Raw genomic sequence first — 26,941 nt, forward strand, 5'->3', positions numbered from 1 at the left:
CCAGGTTTCCCCTGCCCACTTGGGGAGGAGTTCCTACACCCAGCAGGACCCACCCATGGTAAGGGGCCCAGTGGGGACAGGAGAGACCCTGGGGGAGACAGTGGGGAGGAGTGTAAAGTAACGGAAGGGAACACGGCCAGTGCGTTCCCTGGCCACTTAGGCACCAGGGAGCCTATTGGGCTCCCAGGCCTAAACCTCTGCCCTCGGAGCCTCCCTCCTGCCACGCAGAACCCAAGCCCCGCCCCACACCCCCACCCAGGGCCCTACATCTACACTCGGAGACCCCCTCCAACTCACTGGGCCTAAACCCCACCCACATACCCTCACCCAGGGCCTTACCTGGAAACTCCAACTCCAGAGGCCCTCCTTTCCTGGTGCTGCCCCTCCCCTTCCACACAGGTCCTAAGCAGAGGCCCCGCCCCTTGAACGTCTCCCCACCTAGGCCCCGCCCCAAGGCCTTTTCTGGCTGCTGTGTCCTGACCCTAGGCCCCGCCCCACACTCAAACATCACCCCCGACCCTGCAAGGTCCACCCCACCCTAAACCCCTCCCCTGCATGAGTTCCACCCCCACCTAAACCACACAACCATAGACAAGGCTTTTTTTTTTTTTCCTCTTTTAGATTGGGGTTCTGTTTTACCTTGTTGATTCATTGTTGTTGATTCATTTATATTTTTATTTCTTCTAATAAATATTTTATTTTTCTAATTTTATTTTATTCTTTATACTTTGTTATTGTTGTCTCCTTTTGGCTTGTTCCCCCACCCTCACATTTTGTTTTTCTTTTTCCTGTTGTGGTTTTATTTTACCTTGTTGCATTTGTTTCATTATTTATTTATTTTTTTAACATCTTTATTGGGGTATAATTGCTTTACAATGGTGTGTTAATTTCTGGTTTATAACAAAGTGAATCAGTTATACATATGTTCCCATATCTCTTCACTCTTGCATCTCCCTCCCTCCCACCCTCCCTATCCCACCCCTCCAGGCGGTCACAAAGCACCGAGCTGATCTCCCTGTGCTATGCGGCTGCTTCCCACTAGCTATCTACCTTACGTTTGGTAGTGTATATATGTCCATGCCTCTCTCTCGCTTTGTCACAGCTCACCCTTCCCCCTTCCCATATCCTCAAGTCCGTTCTCTAGTAGGTCTGTGTCTTTATTCCTGTCTTACCCCAAGGTTCTTCATGACATTTTTTTTTAATTCCATATATATGTGTTAGCATACAGTATTTGTCTTTCTCTTTCTGACTTACTTCACTCTGTATGACAGACTCTACATCTCTCCACCTCATTACAAATAGCTCAATTTCTTTTCTTTTACGGCTGAGTAATATTCCATTGTATATATGTGCCACATCTTCTTTATCCATTCATCCGATGATGGGCACTTAGGTTGTTTCCATCTCTGGGCTATTGTAAATAGAGCTGCAATGAACATTTTGGTACATGACTCTTTTTGAATTATGGTTTTCTCATAAACCTTGGAAAATTTAAGAAAATTAAAATCATATGAAGCATCTTTTCCAACCACAACGTTATGAGATTACAAATAAATTAGAGGAAAAAATGGTAAAAAACACAAATACATGAAGCCTAAACAGTGTGCTACTAAATAACCAAGAGATCACTGAAGAAATCAAAGAAGAAATTTAAAAAATACATAGAAACAAATGACAACAAAAACACAACAATCCAAAACCTATGGGATGCAAAGAAAGCAGTTCTAAGAGGGAAGTTCATAGCAATTCAAGCTCACCTCAAGAAACAAGAAAAATCTCAAATAAACAATGTAACCTTACACCTAAACAACTAGAAAAAGAAGAGCAAAGAAAACCCAAAATTAGTAGAAGGAAAGAAATCATAAAGATCAGAGCAGAAATAAATGAAACAGAAGAAAAGAAAACAATAGCAAAAATCAATAAAACTAAAAGCTTTTTCTTTGAGAAGATAAACAAAATTGATAAACCTTTACCCAGACTCATCAAGAAAAAAAGGAAGAGGACTCAAATCAATAAAATTAGAAATGAAAAAGGAGAGATTACAACTGACACTGCAGAAATACAAAAGATTATAAGAGAATACTACCAGCAACTATATGCCAATAAAATGGACAACCTGGAAGAAATGGACAAATTCTTAGAAAAGTACAACCTTCTAAGATTGAACCAGAAAGAATTAGAAAATATAAACAGACCAACAGGTAATGAAATTGAAACTGTAATTAAAAATCTCATGACAAACAAAAGTCCAGGACCAGATGGCTTCACAGGCGAATTCTACCAAATATTTAGAGAAGAGTTAACACATATCCTTCTCAACCTCTTCCAAAAAATTGCAGAGGGAGGAACACTCCCAAACTCGTTCTATGAGGCCACCATCACCCTGATACCAAAACCAGACAATGATATCACAAAAAAAGAAAATTATAGACCAATATCACTGAAGAACATAGATGCAAAAATCCTCAACAAAATACTAGCAAACAGAATTCAACAACACATTAAAAGGATCATACACCATGACCAAGTGGGATTTATCCCAGGGATGCAAGGATTCTTCAGTATATACAAAACAATCAATGTGATACACCATATTAACAAATTAAAGAATAAAAACCATATGAACATCTAAATAGATGGAGAAAAAGGTTTTGACAAAATTCAACACCAATTTATGATAAAAACTCTCCAGAAAGTGGGCATAGAGGGAACCTACCTCAACATAATAAAAGCCATATGACAAACCCACAGCAAACATCATTCTCAAGAGTGAAAACTGAAAGCATTTCCTCTAAGATCAGGACAAAACAAGGATGTCCACTCTCACCACTATTATTCAACATAGTACTGGAATTCCTAGCCACAGCAATCAGAGAAGGAAAAGAAATAAAAGGAATACAAATTGGAAAAGAAGAAGTAAAACTGTCACTGTTTGCCAATGACATGATACTATACATAGAAAATCCTAAAGATGCCACCAGAAAACTACTAGAACTAATCAATTAATTTGGTAAGGTTGCAGGATACAAAAGTAATGCACAGAAATTTCTTACATTCCTATACACTAACAACAAAATATCAGAAAGAGAAATTCAGGAAACACTCCCATTTACCATCACAACAAAAGGAATAAAATATGTAGGAATAAACCTACCTAAGGAGGCAAAAGATCTGTACTCAGAAAACTATAAAATACTGATGAAAGAAATCAAAGATAAAATAAACAGAGGGAGAGATATATTTCCAAAGAGGACATAAAAATGACCAATAGGTACAGGAAAAGGTACTCAACATCACTAATCATCAGGAAAGTGCAAATCAAAACCACAATGAGATATCACCTCACACCTGTTAGAATGACTATTATCGAAAAGATAAAGACATAATAAGTGCTGGCGAGGATGTGGAGAAAAGGGAACCCTTGTGCACTGTTGGTGGGAATGTAAGTTGGTGCAGCCACTATGGAAAACAGTATGAAGGTTCCTCAAAAAATTAAAAATAGAACCACCATATGATCCAGCAACTCCACTCCTGGGTATTTATCCAAAGGAAATGAAAACACTAACTTGAAAAGATATCTACACCCTCATGTCCATTGCAGCGCTATTTACAATAGTCTAGACATGGAAACAACTTAAGTGTCCATCTATTGATGAATGAATACAGAAAGAAAAAATATCTGTGTGTGTGTGTATGTGTGTGTGTATAAAATGAGATATTGATACCATTTGGCCACAATAAACAAGGAAATTCTGCCATTTGTGGCAACATGGATGAACCTTGAGGGCATTATGCTAGGCGAGGTAAGTCAAACACCACATGGTCACACTTATATATGGAATCTAAAAAAAAAAAACAAAAAACCTAACTCATAGATACAGAGAACAGATTGGTGGTTGCCAGAAATGGTGGGGGGAAGGGTGAAATGGGTGAAGTCAGTCAAAAGGTATAAACTTCCAGTTATAAAATAAATAAGTCCTGGGGATGTAATGTACAGTATGGTGACTGTAGTTAATAGTACCTTATTGCTTGTTTGAAACTTGTTAGGGAGTAGATCTTAAAATTTCTCATCACAAGAAAAGAAAATTTGTAACCTTATTCATAATCATATTCATATGCATATTATTCATATTCACATTCATAGTATAATCAAGCATATGATACTGGCATAAAAACAGACACATAAATCAATGGAGCAGAATAGAGAGCCCAGAAATAAACTTACACATATATAATCAACTAATATTTGACAAGGATGTCAAGGTGTGGTGATGGGTATTCACTAGACTTATTGTGGTGTTCATTTTGCAAAACACACATATATCGAATCATTATATTGTACACTTGAAACTAATATAATGTTATATGTCAATTACATCTCCATTTAAAAGAATTTACTTAAAAACGGATATGGAATGACCAGCAAGATATTAATTAAGTGAAAAAGCTAGGTGTAAACCAATATACCATGTGTGTAATATATATATACATATATATACACACATACACACATATATACATATAATTAATATATATACACATATACATACATATTCATATATGTACCTATAATCTGGATATGCATGCAATATCTCAGGTAGGATATATAAGATTCCAGTATCACTAGTTGCCTTTAGAGAAGGGCAGTAGGTGATGGGGGGCCAAGGAAGGGGGAGGGATCCTTTCTTTTCCCTATGATCCCTTCTGAGTGTTTTAAATTTGGTATATATGTGTATATTGCCCACTTAAAAGCAAACAGGGAAAATTTCTGAAAAATATGTCAGAAACTATTCCCACTAAAACAACTACCAAAAAACTATTACAAACAAACACTCTAAATAGGAAGTCAATTGGGCAAAAGACGAGACCAAACAATTCTCAAAAGAAGAATGGTCAGGGACTTCCCTGGCTGTCCAGTGGTTAAGACTCTGTGCTTCCAATGCAGGGGGCATGGGTTCAATCCCTGGCTGGGGAACTAAGATCCCACATGCTGTGCAGCGTGGCCAAACAAACAAAAAACGGTAATAAAGGTGTATTACAGAGAGCAGTCAAAATAAATGTCAACAACTGGTCAGTCTCACAGAGAAACAGCCCCCAAACCCCACAGTTTCTCAACCCAAAGTGCAGGACGGGCCAGTGATCGGCTTAGATTCTCCAGCGTGGATCCCTAGAGGGAGGGGGTAAAGAGGAAAGGAGGGAGTTAGGAAGGAGCGAAGTAGGAGAAGGAGGGAAAGAGATAAGGATGGAGGGATGACACCTGATCTGGTCCTTGGGTGGGGAGTGACAGGCAGGAGACTGGGACAATTTTCTCCCCTGAGTGGGAAACAGGATCCGAGGCTACATGTTCACTTTTCCAATCTAAGGCTTATCATCCCTTACAGTATTTATAATCACAGCCCCATGCAAACTTATGTGACTTTTCTTCCCTTTCCCTGTTTTAAAGTAAAACCTTAATGAGTCAAAGAATAGAGCCTTCAGGAAGAGATTCTGAATGAGCTCAACTGCCTCCTTCACAAGTTAACTGTTTCTAGAATAGTCATAATGGCAATTAGAAACAATCCAAATGTTCAATAATTACAAGCTGTTGGTTGCTCTGCTCTACGTTTCATCTCACCTCATTGAATTCCCCCAATAGCCCTATAAGTTAGGATTTATTTCCATTTTATAGATGAAGTGGTGGAGGCTCAGAGCATTTCAATAACTTTCCAGGCATCCCACACGCCAAACGTGGGGTAGCCAGGGTTTAAAACCAGGCTGCACGGTCCTCTTACATGATTTCCATATGGAGACCATTTTCTCTCTACCTCACAAGGCCGTACAAATAGTGTGGAAGGGATGGCCACCTTTATAGCCAGGGATGGGCATGTCCCACCCCACCTGTCACCACACCCCACAAAGATCAGAGCCAGAGTGGGGAGACAGAGCCAGGACGGGTCACTTGCTGACATTAGCACAAAGAGAAATGATTAACAAATCAATGAGATGAGTTTCCATGGAAGCCATCCACCTAAAGTGAGATCAGTGTGCTCCTGGATGGATGAAGGAGCTTCTGAAATCTTAATAACCAGCCTCAAGGAAGACAGGCTGTCAGGCTGAAAATTGTAACATCCCATTGTTCAACCTTTGTTTAAACACCACTGGGCCAGGCAGTAGAGTGGACAAGAAGCTCTATTGCAGCCAACAAAGCTTTTGTTGACTAATAAGGAATTTAAGAAAAGTGAAGTTGGATGAGTCACTAGTACTTGTCCGTATCTATCCAGGAGTGAGACCTATCTGAAAAGCATCACCCCAGACACTACATGTCATCTCTCGTCAGTCCTCATGTCACTGCGCCTTTGTGCTACTTGATCACACCTGCCCTCTCGTCTTCCTTTCCTGCCTCTCTGTGTTACTCTCTCAGTGTCCTAACCTGGGATCTCTTCTCTGAACAACCCCAGTTGTTTGTCTGTCTTCCACTTCCTCTAGTGTCCAGGACTTTCCAGGAGTGCCTACTGACAAGCCCCAAGCAGCATGTTCAATCGTCACCCCATCTCCACCTGATGTCTCTCTAGCACCTGTAACCTCCTCCAAGCTGAAATCACCTTCCCCTCCTACACTTCTGTTCTCCTTCAGTGCCTATCTTGGGTAAAGACACCACCATCCTGGACCTAGAGACCATCACACAGAGTGAAGTAAGTCAGAAAGAGAAAAACAAATATCGTTCAATATCACTTATACGTGTAGTCTAGAAGAATGATACAGATGAACCTATCTGCAAAGCAGAAACAGAGACACAGACGTAGAGAACAGACGTATGGATACTGGGGGCGGGGGAAGGGGGAGTGGGATGAATTGGGAGATTGGGTTGACATATACACTACTGATACTCTGTATAAAATAGACAACAAATGAGAACCCGCTGTACAGCACAGGGAACTCTACTCAATGCTCCGTGGTGACATAAATGGGAAGGAAATCCCCCAAAGAGGGGATATATGTATATGTATAGCTGATTCACTTTGTTGTACAGCAGAAACTAACACAAGATTGTAAAGCAACTACACTCCAATAAAAATAAATAAATAAATAAATAATAAATAAGAGACCACCATCCTTCCAAGCACCTGAAGGCATAGACTCAACCATTCCTTTTATTCACCTCCAGGGTTTCATCAGTAATCATTTTCTAATTGATCTGCTTCCTCAACATCTCATAGATCTAGCATCTCTTTTCCATCTCCGTTTATACAACCTCGGTGTGGGTCCCATCATCTTGAAGCTTGCTCTATTGAAAGTACCTCCTAATTCGTCTTTTTTGCAACTTACCTAACCCTAGCTACGTGCCATCATTAGTGCTAACTTTCTACAAATCCAATCATGCTTTCACTGTTTAAAAGCCTCCATTGTTCCTGAGTCCGCACAGCTCATTAAAATCTGACCTCATCTCTGTTTTATTCTTGTCCTTGTTCCCCTCCCTCCTCTGTCTCACTGTCCCTTGTCACTCACGGAAGGCAGTGTCCAGCCTCCGGTTTCTTGGTTGGGACCCTCATGTCCCCTCTCCAGTCAGGGGAGACCCACTCTTCCTTCCACACCGGCTCTGATTCCCTCCAGAGGGAAAGCCTTTCCTGACTTCCTGGAGAACACCCCTCTCCTCTGCTATGTGCCCATAGCTCTTTGTTCATCAAGATAAAGAAGACGAGGGATCAAAACAACAGGAGCCAACTCTTCCTGGGTGCTTGTGAGCCATGCACTGTGCTCATGGCTAACTTGGTGAATCCTCACCATAGCCTTCCGAGCCCACCTGCTTTAAAGGCGAAGAAGCCATTATTAGCACGTGTGTTCCGTATCCTCTGTTTCCTTACCTGTCTCCCCATTAGATTGTATATGAGCTCCTGGGGATAGAAACGGTGATGTGTATATTCGCAGTGCCTGGCAATGACCAGACACGTGATGAAAAGCTCATTAACCCCTGAATGGAGGGAGGAAGAGAGGGCGGGGCGATAAAAGGGAAGCGGGAAGGATAGAAGAAAAAACAAAGGAGAAGGAGAACATTCCAGACTCTTATCACAGCCTCAACCTGCAATTCCACAAGAAGATCCTGCTCCCTTTGCTCCAACTTCACACATACCAAGCATCCTTCTGACTTGCAATCTGTCTCCTGAGCACACCTTCCCTGTCACTGGTCCAGGCTCTCCAATAACAAATTAAGAAAGCATTGCTGGACTATACTTGGCCTCCCATGGGTTTCTAAAGGTTTTTTTTAATTTATTTTATTTATCATTATTTATTTTTGGCTGCGTTGGGTCTTCATTTGCTGCGCATGGGCTTTCTCTAGTCGTGGTGAGCAGGGGTTACTCTTCGTTGAGGTGAGCTGGCTTCTCATTGCGGTGGCTTCTCTTATTGCAGAGCACGGGCTCTAGGTGCGTGGGCTTCACTATTTGTGGCATGGTGGGCTTGGTAGTTGTGGCTCACGGGCTCTAGAGCACAGGCTCAGTAGTTGTGGCGCATGGGCTTAGCTGCTCCGCGGCATGTGGGATCTTCCCGGACCAGGGCTCAAACCTGTGTCCCCTGCATTGGCAGGTGGATTCTTAACCACTGCGCCACCAGGGAAGCCCCTCCCGTGGGTTTAATGTGACTTGTGTTCCCCGGATCTGGCTCCTCTGTGTGACAAAATAAAGCCAAGGTTAAGATCATCCAAAGCTGGTTCCAGACCTCGTGCGGCCTCCAGGAAGGTGTAAATCTGCCTTGCCCTGTTCTACCATCCCCCAGGCTACGCCTAAACACTTTCTCTGTCTCTCCCCCTACTGTCTCTCAAACCACCTTCACCACAAATAGACAAACGATGCACGAAAACTTGACTTTCCCATTATTTCAGTTTCCCTCCCTAGACAGCTCTTGGGGCCTAAAGTTGATCTCATATTCAGATCTATGTATGTCATGTTGACAGAAGTATCCAGGCTGGCTGGCTCAACAAGCTGAGTCTTTCTTGCATTAAAGCAACAAAGAAGCTGGCTTCTGATTAACAAGGAAATGACTCGATGGGAGAAATTTCCCAGACTCCCCTCCAACAATTCATATAAGGTCAGAAGAGGGTACTGTTCAGAAGGCAACGCCACAATATTGACTTCCTGAGATGATATATCGGAGCAAGAAGAAGGGCTTAAAGAAATCAATCTCACTGAGCTTGGCTGCACAGAACTGGTTTTGTTGTGTGATGTAGCCCCCAAAGCTCAGTTACTTCTTTAATGCATGTGAGTCTGTGCCTCGTTTTTCATTAAATCTGTCATTTGACAAATGCAGGCTTCCATATGGCCATCCCCGGGGGTGGCTGGCTGGGAGAAGGCCTGTCTGGAATGGCCATTTTGGGATCCAAGGGAAATTAAAGTATACCAAGGCCATAACAAAGGCCCTGTGCAGCCTGGGGCTGGGGTAGGGACACAGGGTCAGGCTTGGTCATTGTTCCGCATCAGGGGGAGCCTGTTCCAGGGTCTATAACCAGACCAAGAACACAGGGGAATCAGGTCTATTCCAGTCCCTTCCTTTAGCTGATGAGTTTGCTTTTCTCCAAGGAAATGAAAGGGAACAGAAAAAGATTCAGCACATATTAAGCACTTACTGTGTGCCAGCCACTGGGCATTGTACTCTATATATACCATCTCATTTAATTCCTACCGCAGCACTTTGATCAGGACATTCTACTTCATGGATGAGGAAACTGAGGCTCAGAGCTAGTAAAACTTTGCCCAAAGCCACATAGCTAGGAAGAGGTGTTGCTGGAACTTGGGGTCAATTTCCTTTGGCCTGTGTGTTGTGCTCCTGGATAATTTTGGCCAGAGGGACAAGGACTAGTCTTACAAAAGGGTCTCCCAGGCCATTAGATGTCTCCAGGCCCAGAGGAGACCCTGTTACAGAATGAAACTTCCCAGTGAAAGGTGATTCAAATCCTGTAATTCATGCTGCCTGCACAAAATCATCTCACACATTACAAGGCTTCATACATGCATAAAAAATTACTTAAAGTGAATCTATCCATTGATACTTAGATAAACAAGGTGTTTATATACTTGATATTAACCAGGTCAGTCTGTGTGTTTTGTATTTATATCTGAAACAAGGCATGTGTCCAACACGCACATGACAACACAATAATATCTTACATGATACCATGGTGAATAGGAAATGCAGTCCTAGCAAAACAATGAAGATGTGTTTGATGAAAAAATATTCTATACTACTTTAATTTTTAAGTTTAAAGTAATTTAAAAAATAAATAATTCAGTTCCTCAGTTGTACTAGTCACATTTCAAATGCTCAATAATCATATGTAGCTAGTGGCTGCCACATTGGATACCACGATTTTATATTACTTTAGTTCTACTTTCTTATTAGCCTTCCAAAAATTAGTTCTTTTTGATATTATTAGTTTGACAATAAATGCTTATTTAGATAGCTTCTTATATCCCAAATGTTCTTTTGCACCCAGTGTTTTTCATATTGTATTATATTCTTTAGTACTTGTTTCAATAATGATCTATAAGTAGTAACCTTTTATTCAGACTTTGAAATTTTTCTCTTATATTCTCTCTCTTGAATAATAACTTACCCAGGTTTGGGATTATAAGTTGTCAGTTATTTTTCCTCAGTACTTTGAAGAATAACATTTAAATTTTTATAGTCCCTAATGATGTTGAAAAGAAGTCTTCTGTCATTCTAATTATGAGAAGTTTTTTGCATTGGTTTTAGTTTAATGACTTTTTTGCTTTTAAGACATTTTGTTGTTTCTGGTCTGTCATCTCATTATGCTATGACTAGTTATGGAGTTTATCTTGCTCTGTATCAATGCACTTTTTCAATGAACAGAATTGTATCTTTAACTTGGAAACTTCTCATCTACTATTTTTGCAAATATGTTCTCTGCCCACTCTTTCTGGAACCCCTATTAAATACATGTGAATCTTCTCTTTCTTTCTTTTATGTCTCATATTTTCTATCTCTAAACTCTGTGCTATACTCTAGGTGGGTTTCTCAGATCTATCTTCCAGTTTCCTAATTCTTTCTTTAGCTCTGTTTAAACTGCTATTTAACTGATCCAGTGTGTTTTTCAGTTTAATGACTGTAAATTTAATGACTATATATGTATTTTATCTATGTAGGTTCTGTTTTTTCCTATATACTTTTTAATGTATTGTTTAGTTCTTCCATTATTTTAATCACTTTAAACAAATTTATTTTGTGGTCTCAAATGGTTTTAATATTTCTAATTGTTTGGGCAAAAATCCTATTTTTTTGTTGTATCTGCTTTACCTCACAGTGATCCAATTCCTTATGCAGTTTGTAGTTTATTATTGTGAGCTCATATTTACTAGATATTGTTTTTTTCCCTGAGATGGCCCATATGCCATAATTTTGGACGTATCTTACAGAAGGATATTTTATTTTGTTGGAGCCCCAGGAATTCTGTCCATCCTTGATGCTTACAGTTTACACATCTGGTGGATAGTAAAAACCCATAACCTATACCATGTAAGGTATAGGCTTGGGACTTCAGTTTCTACTCAGAGCCCCAGGTGTGTAGCAAGCTCGCCTGCAGTTTCTCTGGGCTAGTGGATAGAATTTCTATTGCTTCTTTTTATAGTGTAATCCTAGCATGTTCAGGTTCTTTATACAGTTTACTGCCTCAAACATGCCTAATATTTATACTGGGACAGGTTTTGTCCCAGTATAAATATTAGAACCCTCAGTACCTATATCTGGTCCCCCTACCTCTTAGGGTTTCCACTGCATCTGCTCAAGTGACCTCCTTCATTCCTAGAACCTAGGGACTTCTCTCCCTTTTTTCAAGCTTGGCTACATATTTCAGAAAAATTATATCATTTTTTAAAATGTTATTATTTATTTATTTTTGGCTGTGTTGGGTCTTCATTGCTACGCACAGGCTTTCTCTAGTTGCAGCGAGTGGAGGCTACTCTTCGTTGCGGTGCATGGGCTTCTCATTGCAGTGGCTTCTGTTGTTGTGGAGCAGGGGCTCTAGGCGCATGGGCTTCAGTAGTTGTGGCACGTGGGCTCAGTAGTTGTGGCTCACGGGCTCTAAAGTGCAGGCTCAGTAGTTGTGGCGCATGGGCTTAGTTGCTCCATGGCATGTGGGATCTTCTTGGACCAGGGCTCGAACCCGTGCTCCCTGTATTGACAGGCGGATTCTTAACCACTGTGCCACCAGGGAAGCCCAGAAACATTATGTCTTATAAGCAAATGAGCGTGTTTGTTGTGGGAAGAAAGTATACACCCATGTCTCCATGCAAAGGTTTTTGTCTTGGATGTTCCTCCAGCAACATTTGAATTATACAGTATGAGCAGAGAGAGAAACAGCATTTATCAAGCCAAGGGGAAAAAAAAGTCTTATTACTATCTTCCCTCAAAATTGAAAAATACTGTTCAAATTCTTTCTTCCAGGGCAAGAATGTCTTTTCAGATCTCTTACAGATGTGGACAGAATTTGTTAACTCTTAGCTGCTCTTACTGACAAAACCATTAAGGCACTCCTGTGCCTGCCCTGCCCTCTCCAAAAGACCTTATTTTAAGAGCAGGGCAGCTCAGCAGGAACCACGGAGAGCAATTCCATCCTTAAACTCAGAAGCCCTCGTATATATCACTCTAACACTTGGTTTTTCTTATTCCTAAGACCAAAGAAATGACAGCTTGAGGAAAGAGAGAGTGGTATGAGAATAAGTTCCAAAAAGCAATTGATTCATGTGGAACTCTCAGGAATGCTTTTGTTTGTTCCTTTAGGACTGTAGGGAGGTGGATAGATAGTCTGGCCGGTTGGCAGGGGCAGAAGTCAGTTATACATCCCATATAAGCTGAGTCCAAACACACACACCAGCTGCTTTCTCCCCTCTGGTCCTGGGACATAGCCGTACTCTAAGTTGCCTCTTTCCGTGTTATCTCCAAGTGCATTAAGGTAAAAGAATATGGAAAAATTCATTTACTCCTTTAGGGAACAGAGCTTGATAAAAACCTTTATCACAGTTTTGTGTACTTATCCATACTTACCTGTCAGGATCCTTTGACTTCAAGCAACAGAATTGATTCTAATTTAAAAGGAATTTTTTTGCAGGAATACTAGGAAGCTTGCTTTCCTTGTGTCAGTCTTCATATTCCCAGGCAAGAGAGTCTAAATGGCATCACTTGGGTCACATGTCTATCCCTTGGTGATGGTGGGGGTGGGGAAGGAGATGGGGTATCATTACTGACAGAATCAACCATTCCACAACGAAAGGGGAAGGGATACAGGAAGACAAAAATCAACAAACCTCCAAGGCCTTACGGGAACCAGATACAGCTACTGGGGCTGCAGCTTTCACATTCATACTGAGACAAGATAATGGACTTAAATTACTTAGCACAGGACCTGGAATATAGCAGGTACTCAAAAATATATTTTAGTTCCCTTCTTTCTTAGAACTTTACTTTAAAAAATACACCTTGGGCTTCCTTGGCGGCTCAGTGGTTAAGAATCCATCTGCCAATGCAGGGGACACAGGTTCGAGCCCTGGTCTGGGAAGATCCTACATGCTGCGGAGCAACTGAGTCCGTGCACCACAACTACTGAGCCTGTGCTCTAGAGGCTGTGAGCCACAACTATTGAAGCCCGCACGCCTAGAGCCTGTGCTCCACAACAAGAGAGGCCACCACAGTGAGAAGCCCACACACTGCACCGCAGTGAAGAGTAGCCCCGGCTCGCCGCAACTAGAGAAAGCCCACGCGCAGCAACGAAGGCCCAATGCAGCCAAAAAAAATAATAATAATTTAACTAATTAATTAAAATAAAAAATACACCTTCGCAACACCTCTTATCTTTTCTAATGTAATGTGATTATTTATCTATCACTTAGTTATTGAACAACTGAGTTTCAGGTGTTGTGCTTGGTGCCATGACCAGCTATGTCCTGGAGTGAGACGTGGCCCCTGGGAGTAGAGAATTTGGATTGGAAGAATGTGAGGGGTGGAAAGGACCTTAGAAACCATCAAATCAGAATTTCTCTTTTTCAAATGGGAAAAAATGAGGCCCAGAAGTGATGAATGACTTGCCTATGGTCAAAAGGACAATTTGTGATGTAGTCAAGGGTAGGACCCAGGTTTCTTAACTCAGTGAGATACCCTAAGTAAAGCACCCAGCACTGGACCTGATGTATAAGATGTTTCAGGGCTTGGGAGCTTCCTCTTATCTTCCAAACTCTAAGATAAGAGCCCATAGGGACCAAACAATAAATAAATGAGTAAAGTAAATAAATGAGGCAAGCGTTAGAAAACCTTCACAGTGAAAGAAAGATGGTTAAGGACAAGTGACCCTCGGCTCAGTGGTGGGACTGAGGCAGACTAGACTTCCCACAACCTAACCGAATCCAGGATTGGCCTCTACCAGCCCCAGCCGGCTGCTGCCATGCTGTGATGCAAGCCCAGTGATGCAAGAGCTCTAATTTTTCAAGAGAAGCTCATATTTGGGTATTTACATGAATTCTCCATGTTTTAAAATGTTGATTCAAATTACATTTTATTGTAGCTTCACAAAACATAGTTTGGGTTCACTCTAACCTTGGGCTACCTAATTTACCTTCCAGGAGTTTCTATAGCCTGAAACTCTGTGGAAAGAATTCAAGGGATCTGTGAACGTGGTTGGGAAAAAAAATTATATCTTTATTTTCACTTACCTCCAGCTTAAATTTAGCATTTAATTCCATTTTAAATGTAGGTTACAAGTCTCATTATCAATACCTGTAACTTTTGTCCTCAGTAGAAATCACAGATACTTTTATAAGGCAAATCAGTTGTCATAGATATTTAGAAATATAGTTTACACTCCCACTACTTTGAAATTAAGGTGGATATTAAACTCTCCCCTGGATCTCAATCTTCCTGCCTGCAAAGGCCACAGCCGACCAATGATTGAGCACGCCTGCACCTGGTAGAAGTTGATGAGGTTGTGCGATTTGGTCACTCCCAGGGGATGATCTAGTCACCTATGTGGCTTTCCATCATTCCCTCTATCTGCAATTGCTGGTTGATTAATATGAGAAAGACGTGAGTCAAAGATTATCCCAGGGTAAAACGTTCAATTCAAGCTAAGCCACAACCAGTTCATTATGTCTTTAAAAAATAAAACTTAACTTTAACTTTCCTGAATTTTAAACACATTTCCTCGTTATTTAATGGGTTAATAAAAAAGTACGAAATGACTATATCTCATATTCTTCATATCATAATTATTATTATTTTTATTAATTAATTGTTATTAATATTATTATATTATTATTATTTCTATAATTATATATTAATACATTTGGTTAACTCTGTAGTCCTTTGTATTTTATTTTATGCATTTAAAAACTTGATTCCACTATCTAAAATATAACACAAATGAGCTTATCTATGAAACAGAAACAGACTCACAGACATAGAGCAGGCTGGCGGTTGCCAAGAGGGAAGGGGAGTTGGGGAGGGATGGATTGGGAGTTTGGGATTAGTAGATGTAAACTATTATATATAGGATGGATAAACAACAAGGTCCTCCTGTATAGCACAGGGAACTATAGTCAATATCCTGTGATAAACCCATAATGGAAAATAATATAAAAAAGAATGTATGCATATGCATAACTGAATCACTTCGCTGCACAGCAGAAACGAATGCAACATTGTAAATCAACTATACGTCAAGAAAAACAAAAGTTTTAAATAAAAAAAATTTAAAAAACCCCGACCATGCTACTATGCCCTGGAAAGCTAAAGTGAAAACAAAAACAAACAAAAAACAAAAGACTTGATTCCACTAAATGCCATGTGGTATCCTGGATGGGATCCAGGAACAGAAAAACGATTAGTGGAAAACTGATGAAATCTGAGTAACATCTGGAGTTTAGTTCATAGTAATGTAGCCTTGTTAATTTCTTAGTTTGATATCTATACCATGGCTATGTAAGCTGTTAACAGTAGGGGAATCTGGGAAGGGCATACATGAATTCTTTTACTACCTTTGCAACCTTTCTGTAAATCTAAAATTATTTCAAAATAAAAAGTTTAGAAAATACTCTCACATTTCCAAAAAAAAAAAAAAAAAAGTCCATAGCCTCATGAGACTGCTGTAGGAGTCCACAATGCAGAAAAAATTAAGAATCTGTGCAAGATAAGACAGGTTTTCTTAGAGCCAGGGCTCTATTGATGGGAATTTGGGCTAAGCTAGAGGGTGGACACTGGTTCAAGTCCAGCAGGATCTCAGAGGAAAGAAAAGGAGCTGACTGCATTCAGGGAACTTCTGGGATCTTAACCAGGCATCCTAGACTCCCTTCAATCAAAGCAGAGCCTCATTTCCAACCAGTCTCCAGAATACTTCTCAAATTTCAGCTATGATGAGATACTGGCTCCCTCTCACTTCCATGTCTCTGATTCTCTGACTTCTTTTCTGGATCAAATCATATTTTTCCAAGATTCAGTTTACTCACTACCCTAGGAAGCTGTCCTTGATCTCCTACTATCACATCCCTGCCTGCATCCAAGCTGGGACGCATGATTCCACACGTGTGGGGATTCCTCGGGGATTCCACAGAGCCCAGGACTTCCACCCATGTGGCATTTTCATGCCCTAGTGTGTTCATCTCTTCCTTTGTCATCCCCCTCACTAGGCTGTGGGCTCCTCCATGGCAGAACTGTATCCTGCTCATCTCTGTATCCCACGAACAGAGCCCCTGAGATGAAGTAGGTACCCATTTGTTGAAGGAGTGGGACAGGCAAAGACTCCGTGTGGAGAAATTAAGAAACGATGTCTTTAAGGGCAATAACAGGCATGTAAAGTCTTCCCGAGACCTTGAACTCTTGTGCTACTCAAGTCCAGGACTGGGAGCTCCTGAACTCCTTCAGAGGACCCCAACAATATTAGGGACCATGTTATCAACCTTAGCAGGACCCCTGAGCCCCAGAATCAGCATTCAGATCCAGATGTGTTTCCTGAACTAAGAATCTCCTGGCCTCACAACTCCTGGAGCTTAGGAAGTAGGATGGGGTTTTTCTCTCCTTGCCTGACCCAGAGGAATGAGAGGGAAACCCTTGTTCCAGAAATAAGCTCCACAGACCTCTATCTCCAGCCCAGCTGTCCCCCACATCCACGTCAGCCCCACAAGGTTTCCATGCCTGGCTGGTCTCTGTGCCCACTGACTCCAAAACAGTCCCCTCTGTAACGTCTGAGACCCTCCTGAAAGGGGGAAGCTTCGTGGCAAAGAAAACAGGCTTTGCAGTCCATGGAACACGGGTTTAAAATCTGGCTCCATCCCTTGGCAACTCTCTGAAAGGGAAAGCTGCTTGCTCTCTCTCTGTCTCAGCTTCTGAATCTAGGGTAGGAGTGGACATAGGACCATGTGACCATACATGAGCTACTGCACGTGAAGGGTTTGGCATGACCACAGAGAGCGGCTGTAACAAATATAAAAGGCATCCTTTGCTAGTAAGAAGAACAAAGTCTAACAAGGAAGATAGACAAATTAAAAAAACAAAACTATCAATGTGCAGTAAACTGTGTGGTCTACTAGAAATAGATGGAAAGAAGTCCCAGGAGCCATGGTAACCCAAAGTTAGTGACGTCTGACCTGTAATTTCAGAGATGGGCCAGGAAGGAGTCAGTGGTGGTGGTGGAGGGGGAGGGTACCTATTGACAATCCTAGAGATGAGACAAAAGCAAGGCCTTTCTAGGGAATTACAAATAGTTCAACAGGGTCAAGAGAGGGCCTGAGCAGTGGGTGCTGCCTGAAACATGAAGCCAGAATGTTCAGCTCAGCCTCCCCTAATCCCCTGGCATTTGCTAGGGCCTCAGATGGGGCTCTTGCCTCAAAGCCTTGATGATACTGCAGTTCTACCTCGGGTTGAATTTGCCAGAGACTCTTGTGCAATTTCTTTTCTGGATTTTATAGCAGATCATCGTCAGAGGGGTCTTCCTCTGTGTCTCTCAGATGCCGTTCCCCATCCTTTATTTTGCAAGGCTTTTTTTGGTAGAACCCATTTCCATCCATGTGGCACTCTCATGCCCTAGTGCGTTCATCTCTCCCCTTGTCACCCCCCTCACTAGGCCGTGGGATCCTCTAGGGCAGACCTGTAACCTGCTCATCTCTGTATCCCAGGAACAGACAGCATCCCTGAGATGAAGTAGGTACCCGTTTGTTGAAGGAGTGGGACAGGCAAGATATGATCGTTAGCAAAGAAGATGGTTGTAAGCAAACAAGGTGGGAAGACTGCCCTTGATCTGACTTTCTGTCTCCTTTTGAAATAGCCAAATGCCTTCCTTAGATCACAGTCGAAGATAAATGGACATGTGCAGATCCCAGTGTAGTTCCCAGATTCCAGACAACGTCTATCTACTGGAACTCTAGTGAAACTTCAACCCTGGATGCCATTTCTCTAATATCACGGACTGGGGGAACTTTGAAATTCCTGTTCCTAGCATACACTGACTGCTTTCAGAGGTTTCCCACTCTTTCAGGAATTGCACTTCCTGCGATATGATGTGTCACTTCCTTTCCTACTTACCACAGGGTTCTTTTCTGGGAGTTTGCTGTCAATAAAGCAGAAGTAGCGGGCAGCCCATGAGGAAACAAGAGCCGGAACACTTCATATATCACGCGGGCCGTGGGCAGTTTTCTAGGTGGCACAATCCCTGGTCACTGGATCAAGAGAAAGATACAGGAGGCAGCTGGGTACCATCTTTCCATGAGCCTTCAGGTGGCCTTGGCATCATGCCGCATAGCCCAGGACTTCCATGGGAATCCTGGTGGGGGTCCCTTGACCCAGCTCTACTGACTCGGCGATTAGTAGAGCTCCACCCAGATTCAGACACAGGTATGTCTGTCAGCCCTAGGCGTAGGGGGAGTGAATCTCTATTTTCGATGTACCTTCACAGGTATAATGGGGGCTGTGGAGAAGCTGTGATGAAGGTTGCTGGGCAGACATTGTTATAGACCTAAAGCCACCAGTGGTCTGTTACTAACAAACCTGAAGACATTTTCTGGCCCCCTCTTCTCGGATTCTCTGTGTTTCAGACACTGTCAGCTGTTTCCTCCCCATCTGCTCCCACCTCTACTCCAGCTCTGCCTCTGCATACTGCTGCAGAAACATCTGCAATTCTCTGGACCCGTGGCTCCCACTTTTCTGAGACTTTCCACACTTCCTTCTTTTTGGCCATTCCTCTGCCCCTTGCCTATCTAGAAGACTCTCTCATTGTTAAATACCCTTGACTGAGGTTAAGTTTCCTCGGCTCTCCCACAACATGAGCCAAAACAGAACTAAGTTGACTCATGGACACAGAGGTATATTTCTTGCACACATGAGTTTGCAGTAGAAGATGTATTGCCTCTCTACGCCCCTCTTGGTCTAGACTGGGATACTTAACAGAGGGGTCCATGTCTTATTCACCTTTATCTCTCTAGCGTCTCTTATGGAATTATATAAGTGCTCAATGAATGTGTACTGAATAACAGTTTTAAATTAAAAAATGATTCTCAATTATCTTAGCATATTAAACTGACATTCTTGACTGGCCATCTGACTTCTCCATCCGGTGAGGAGGTCCTCAAAGGCAAACACTATGTTATTGCCTCTGGATTCCATTCCCGACGTTTAACTCAAGGCTGGGAGCATAGAAGACAGACACTCAGAGATGATTGGCCGATCAAAGGAATGGATGAAGAAGTACATGAAAGAGTATGCTGGTGGGAAAGAGAAAAAAGGAAAGCTGCCTCTTTCTGAAACTTCCTAGCTGATTTCCTCATCCATAAAATAAAGATAATATCTATTGCACGGAAATGTTTTGACGAGGAAGTTAAAGGCAACAGCATTTGCGAAAAGACTTTGCAATTCAAAGCATGCAGGAGGCATCTTAAAAATGTGAAAAACAAAACAATCAAAAATCTTACTCATTGATTACCTACAGATATGCCATTTGAAATATTCATTTCCCCCCCCCCCCCAGATCCAAAACAAGAATAATAGTCCCTGTCTCTGTGGAATGAGATCTGCTTGGAATTCCTTATAGGTGCATAGATTACAATTGCAATGTTGGTTAAAAAAGAAATAAAACAGAAGAAATTCCCTAGAGAATAATGTTTTTTTTTTAAAAAAGGAATCCAAAGTCAACCCCTAAAATGTTTATTTAAAAATTGAAAATTGTGAGCCCTATTGCAAATATATTACTGTTAGATTACCTGACATTATGATTCATAAAATATCACCAGGCTGCTCAAGTACATATTATAAATCGTCTTCCAGACACCTGGCTGGACACTGTCTCTGACGGCTGTTCCCACAGCCAGGAGCGTCGTCAGAGTTGGTGGGCGCCTCACCTCGGGACCTATGACTCATACAGACCCGCTGGGAAATTCAGTCATTAGAAGCAGTGCAGTAAGGCTACAAAATGGCAGAGCAAGGGGTCCCCTTGGAGGCTTTCTCCATGCTTGCCAGCAGGGGTGAAGTGCATTCTATGGCATTTGAGGTCACATAGCCTCCCAACCTGCATGCTTCCTTTTCTCCACTGTAGCCTCCAGGGGAGGGGGGCATGGATTACTTTGCTCAGAAGGCAGAATCAGCAGATGTTACTGATAGGGGACTGGAATTCTGCACTGTGGCTACCACACAAGGCTTTTTTTTTTTTTTTAAAGCCAAAGCAGCATCAGTAAAGGTTTTAGCAATAAGCCTGCAGTTGCCATTTTAATAGATTCAATGTTGGGTCATATGCAAGATCTGCTATTTAAGATGTGCGTTTACAGGCCACCATTGAAAATAGCTGCCTTTAAAATTCCTTGGGCTTCAGACCTTCTGCACGGGGCAAGACTCTGTCACCAGAGTTGTAGCTTTTATCAGCATCTGTCTTCCCTGGTCTGCTGGAGACTCTGACCTCCTATTGCAGACATCTCTACTAGGGCATGGGATATGACATTTGCCCCCTTTTTGTCTCTGATAGCAAATGAGAGATCAAGAACACTGGGCATTGGCAAATGAGAGTGAAACAATCTAAAAAGAAATAGAATTTAAAAATCTTCTCTGTGAACGCTCTGCCCCTAAGAGTATGCTCCAATCACGTGACCTTGCCTTTGACCCGTCAGTTTTACTCTCCAGGGGCTACTCATGTGGAGTCTTGAGCTTCCCCTAGAGGCCAGGGCACGTTAGGATCAGGAACCACAGCTCCACCTGAGAGGAGGACATAGCCTTACCCTTGTGGCCAAAGATTTAGCACCTGAGGAGAGCCCTGGACATCCTATGTCCATCAGGTCAGAGTCTTTCCCTGACCCTCACCTTCATTTCTGAGTCCAACACAAATGATACCTCCATTCCCTTGCCTGGCGTCCCCAGCTGATAACTGTTAGGCTGGGTGGGGACCAGGATGCTGAGCCCTGACCTCAGAACTTCCAGCTGCTGGGTGCTGCTCTGAATGGTCCATTCACCCGGCAACAAGATGTCCATGATGACACAGCACCTTCTGTCCTTACGCCCCACCCACCGGAGCACCCCTACCACACACACACACACACGCACACACAGAAATGGCCGTGCCAGCCAGGGATAGGTCAAAATCAACCCCAAATCATTATCTAATAAACCTTGATTTCTCTCCAAGGGCCGCTTACAGCCCGGACGATGCTCCCAGGCTCCAGTCCTGCAGAATCCGAACTCATCTTCCCTTTCCATTAGCCTTGGGGGCTGAGGTATCCACTTGCCTAGGCAAGTCTCCCCCAACCCCTCATGAGCCAGGCCCTGTCCCCAGCACCCATTCTGAAGAAACACAGTTCCGGAAGTGGATGGGTTCACTGTCTGCTCCTGCAGACACAGAGGTGGGTCCTTCCTGAGAGGAGAGTTAAGCGCTCCCTCTGCTATAGGCACTATGTCAGCACACCCACAGGACTGGGTTTCCCACGAGGTCTACTAAGCAGATGGGCAAGGCAGAGACGTAAAAAAAATGGAGAAAATAATTTTTTAAAGAATATGGATATTTCCAAAAAGGAACTTTGAATTATCATAAAAGGAAAAATCAGAATTTGGGGGGACTTTCTCTCACAGCTTTTATGGTTCTGTGGTGTTTTAATTTGAATTATGTATGAGACCAAGGTGTCAACATGGATCTTCATGCTAAGGCCTCTGAAGGTCAAGTCCATCTCTTCCTTGGGGGTTCAGGAAAAGCTCCCCAACAATCGCTTTCTGGAGCCATTTAGACAAAGAAGGGAGATCCTCTTCTGCTTTATACCATGTTTCACTGCCGTCTTGTTTAACAGAAAAATAAACCTGTTGGGGACGGGTTTGCATGTCTCTGGGTACAGTTAAGGACAATGGGTAATATATTGTCTCAACAAATATGCAACCACATTTCACAGTACCCTGGGGAGGGGCCGTTTGCTGCTGCCAGCGGCTGGCTCTATATCTTCGAGAGAACCATATTCCAAGCACTGCAGACATGATACATCAGCAGAAAAGGATGGTATTGTATGAGCCATATGAATGGGAGCTGTAGGAAGAGAAGCTTGAGATAGCGGGGTGGGGGGCGGCACATAAGCTTCATATAATTACTGCCCCTGAATCCAATCTTGAGATCTGCATCACACCCTGAGATTCTAAGGGGGACCACACCCCTGAGATGGATAAAATGTTAAAATGCTCACTTTCTCTGGCCTGCTCTCTTGTCACTAGCTGTGCCCTTGAGATGAGTTTGAGATAAGCTGGGACCTGGGGCCCTTTGCTGGGATCTGGGACCTTTTGCTGCAGTGCTGCAGTGCTGCAGTGCTTGCACATGGACACCCCTCTCCACGAGCAACAAAATACAAAGAAATTGTACGGGACTAAAAGTAACTGACTGCATGCGCAGTTGGGGCAAATTCTGGACAAAAGATACAAAGAGACCAAAAAAAAAAAAACAACAAAATGCTACTGCCACTTCTGAAGAGCCCGGAGCAAAAACTGGGTGTCGGGAGCAAAAGCAGAGTACTGTGCATGTCCCCTGCACAAAACACACCTAAGGGGTCGCAGAACACCTAAGTCACCCCCTGGCCCGACCCCTGGACACACACCTACCCTCACCCCATATAAAAAACAAGCTTGCCCCCCCTCAGGGAGCGAGCAATCAAGGGAACCTGTTGTTTGCTCTCACTCCTCCCTGCTGCACAAGGGGTCCCAGTAAAGCCTTGCCTGAATTTCTTGTCTGGCCTCTAGTCAATTTCTACTGATTGGGGAAGGCAAGAATCCTGGTCGTTAACGGGTTTAAAAGAGCCCGTTTATCCCTAACTTCCCTACACAGTATCTTGTACCATGCAGAACCTTCAGATGGGTTGTTTCCATTTGTAGAACTTTCCTCTCTCTGCACTCCCCTTCCCTCCACTGTCTGTAGTAGTTCACCCTGTAGGCCTCCCTATTAGATAGCAAGCTTCAGAGGGTGGACACCACATCCCACCCCTTTCTGGGCATCCATCTCCCACCGGGGGTTGGGCTGAGCACATGGTGAAGAATGGGTGCTTACTAAAAGCTTGTTGAATTGAGATTCATCAATTCAGATTCATCAATTCATCAATTCAATCATCACAATTCAGATTCCTGAAGATTCAGTTCCCGAGTTTAAATACATCAGAACGATTTTCTTCACCTTAACACAAGTTAGCAATTTCCCCAGCTTGAATCTGCCGTGGTGAACTCCTCCAGCAGAAGTGAAGCAAGACTATAAACTGTGCCCGAGTTTGGGAGCTTTTTAAGGAAATGGGAAGTGACACGTTTGTTGGCAATACTCACGAGTGGGAGCCCAGGTCTGGTCTGAGTAGACGAACAGAGATTCCTCCGGCCGTTACAACTTTCAACTGGGTCAACCTGTGGGAAATATCCACATCCTCTTAGCTCAGTAAAATCACTGTCCGTTTCCCTGTGTATCAATACAATGCAAAAGACCAGATTTCAGAAGGTGAAAGCCAGGCATCTGAAAGACCAATGGCTATCTGTCTGCTCGGAGGTCCTCGGCTTGGTAACACCATGGAGCTGCAGAGCAGTTACAAGTATCATTGGCTGAGTTCCTCCTAAGTGCCAGCATGCAGACCACACAGGTTACTTAGGACAAGGTCCCTGAGCTCCAGGGGTTCAAAGTCTATCTGGAGACAGAAATGAGTAATGTTACGTAGTCGTTACTGCATAGAGTTGGCACCAGGGACAAGCGTGGTGAAGTGGCACTAGACCTGACCAGGGGTGGAATGCCAACCACAAAGACTTCCCAGCCCCCTGAGCTGCATGTTGAGAGACAGGAAAGGATTACATGGATGAAGGAACAGTCAAGGGATGAATGAAGATCACTGAGGCCTCCTGCAGGAGGGGGTTATATGTAGTTCAGAACCGCTGAAGTGTGCACGTGGAGGGGAGAGGCTGGGGAGGTCTGCCTGGGTTGGGACAGGGTAGGGGGACCGCGCTAAAGAACATAGGCAGATGTTTCAGCCCAGAAGCAGCAAAGAGTCGCGGAGGGGTCTTGGGTGTAACTGGGGACTTGCTCTGTGTTATAGAAAGATCATTGAGACACAGGTCTGGAAAACAGATTTGAGAAAGGTAAGTCTGGAGGCAGGAACACCACTTAGGAAGCCACCAGGTGAGAGGCAAAGGAGAAAGAATCGAAACCTATTAATCAGATTAAATTAGTGAAGGCAGTGATTAAAATAGACACAGACAGGAGAGGAAAGCAGAAGTAAAGGATGCTCGTTCCAGGTCTCTGGTAACTGGGAGGAGGACAATTCCATGGGAATGGCTGAAGGAAAGCACTGAAGAACAAGGAGGCTGGTTTCCAACGTGTCTACTTTGAGGTTCCTGCAAAACATTATACGGGAGAAATCTACACAGCTAGACGTATGGAGCAAATCACAGGAGAAGAAGGCTGGGCTGGAATTAAAGTTTTTCACAAAATATTATTGCCTGTGCCTTACAAAGGGAGACTGAGTAACTGAGTTTGGGAATACTGTATTCTGTATCCTAGACTATACCCCCATCTTGGAGACCCTCAAGGCACTGTAGCATATTAAGTTTCCAAGATATCCTGCAACAAAGACATCTTCTTCATTTCATGTTGCCCAAGCTTATTTGTCTGTGGAACGCCTTTTCCAATAAGGAAATGGCAACCAGATGTTGACATTGAGGGCCACAGCTGGGGATGGCCAGTCATAGATGATGGGTAAAGCCACAAGAGTGCAGATTGGTCCGTGTGTGTGTGTCTGTGTGTCTGTGTGTTGGTGAGGTGAGAGTTAAGGACAGAATCCCAGCAACATTCACTCGTAACATCTATTTAAGCCACTTGAGTCTACCCTTACACTATGGTGCTGATGGCCACAAAAGGAGAGCTGTGGCCTTTTCTGCCTCATCTTTGGTCATCACTGAGTACCTGCCTCACTTGCCTATTGACTTTGTGTAACAAGCAATATGCATTGATTCAACAATTACTTAGTGACCAGCACTGTGGCTGGAGAGACAAAGGAATCACTGGCTCATGAACTTGGGGTTGTACAGTCTCACCTACCTACCAGTCCTGTCTCTTCTCATCTGCCCTACTGTACTTCAGACTGTCTTCTAAGGACCTAGAAGACTTAGGCTTACTTCACTGGTCTTTTCCCTCTGCTGGCCATCTTGATTAAGACTACCTTCTCTGATTTGTAGCCCCAGAATCCAAGTCTGTGAGCAGCCCTGCCTAGACTTTGGAGGACTTTTAGAGAGATCACAAAATGTATTGATGTTGAGTAGGGAAGGGAAACTTGCAAACTTCCAAAAAAAAAAAATAGTACTCTGAGAGATAAGAAAAAAACCAAAAGAGTTCATATAAGTCAAAATAGAAAAGCATTTCTAGGAGATTGATCAAGAGTATTCAATGTCCAGTGAGGTCCAGAAAGGCAGCCATGAGACCTGGCAAGCAGACACCATTAAGGACTTTCACGAGGATTTTGGAGATGGACTCAAACACTGAATTCAAGTGGTTCAAAAAACGGATGGGGTGAGGAGAAGGACACAAGTGTCAACTTCTCTTTTGAGAAGTATCATTCTGAAATAAAGTGTAAAAGAAGGCCATGGATAAAGGGAAGAGGGCTAAGGGAGACTTTCCAGATGAGAGAGGGTGAAACAATTTGATGTAGAGGAAGAGTCAGGAGAGAGGGAAAGTTGAAAATACAGAGGGTCACAGCAATCCCACTCCTGGGAATATACACAGAGAAAACCATAATTCAAAAAGATACATGCACCCCAATGTTCACTGCAGCACTATTTACAATAGCCAGGATGTGGAAGCAACCTAAATGCCCATCAACAGGGGAATGGATAAGGAAGATGTGGTACATATATACAATAAAATGTCAGCCATAAAAAATAAGGAAATTGTGCAATTTGTGGAGACGTGGATGGACCTAGAGACTGTCATACAGAGTGAAGTCAGAAAGAGGAAAACAAATAACGTATAATATTGTTTATATGTGGAATCTAGAAAAACTGTATAGATGAACTTATTTGTAAAGTACAAATAGAGACACAGATGTAGAGAACAAATGTATGGATACCAAAAGGGGCAAAGGGGTGGGGTGAATTGGGACACTGGGATTGACATACATACACTACTATGTATAAAATAGATAACTAATGAGAACCTGCTGTATATAGCACAGGGAACTCTACTCAAGGCTCTGTGGTGACCTAAATGGGAAGGAAATCCAAAAAAGAGGGGATATATGTATACACATAGCTGATTCACTTTGCTGTACAGCAGAAAGTAACACAACGTTGTAAAGCAACTATACTCCAATAAAAATTATTTTAAAGAAAGAAAATACCGAGGGTCAGAGAGCTACTTCAAGGAGTGAGATCTCTGAGAAGCTGGGAGGGATAGAACCCAGCGCTCAGGAGAGACTTGAACGGGAGGAAGGGCACCAGGGCTGGAAGGAAGGAG

The 26,941-nt window shown here is 42.8% G+C and overlaps 1 protein-coding gene across 8 annotated transcripts in view; it reads right to left on the reverse strand.

Annotated features, from left to right (window-relative positions):
* The window catches only part of LOC307181787 (5-formyltetrahydrofolate cyclo-ligase), a 263,359-nt gene that overhangs the window by 32,472 nt on the left and 203,946 nt on the right, over positions 1-26,941 (reverse strand). For 6 of the 8 annotated variants that reach the window (XR_013827041.1, XR_013827042.1, XR_013827043.1 and 3 more), the window contains exons 5-6: positions 23,779-23,853; positions 18,547-18,680 (exon numbers count right to left, since the gene is read on the reverse strand). Coding sequence is in view for 2 of the 8 variants with exons in the window: in XM_079912626.1 (XP_079768752.1) it covers positions 23,647-23,853 (207 nt within the window). In the remaining 6 variants the exon portion in view is untranslated. Of the gene's footprint in view, positions 1-18,190; positions 18,681-23,518; positions 23,854-26,941 lie in introns of those variants that run through there. The other 2 variants (XM_079912625.1, XM_079912626.1) reach the window with 2 other exon arrangements.

Source organism: Stenella coeruleoalba (assembly GCF_951394435.1).
Source record: "Stenella coeruleoalba genome assembly, chromosome: 2".
Classification (NCBI taxonomy): domain Eukaryota; kingdom Metazoa; phylum Chordata; class Mammalia; order Artiodactyla; family Delphinidae; genus Stenella; species Stenella coeruleoalba.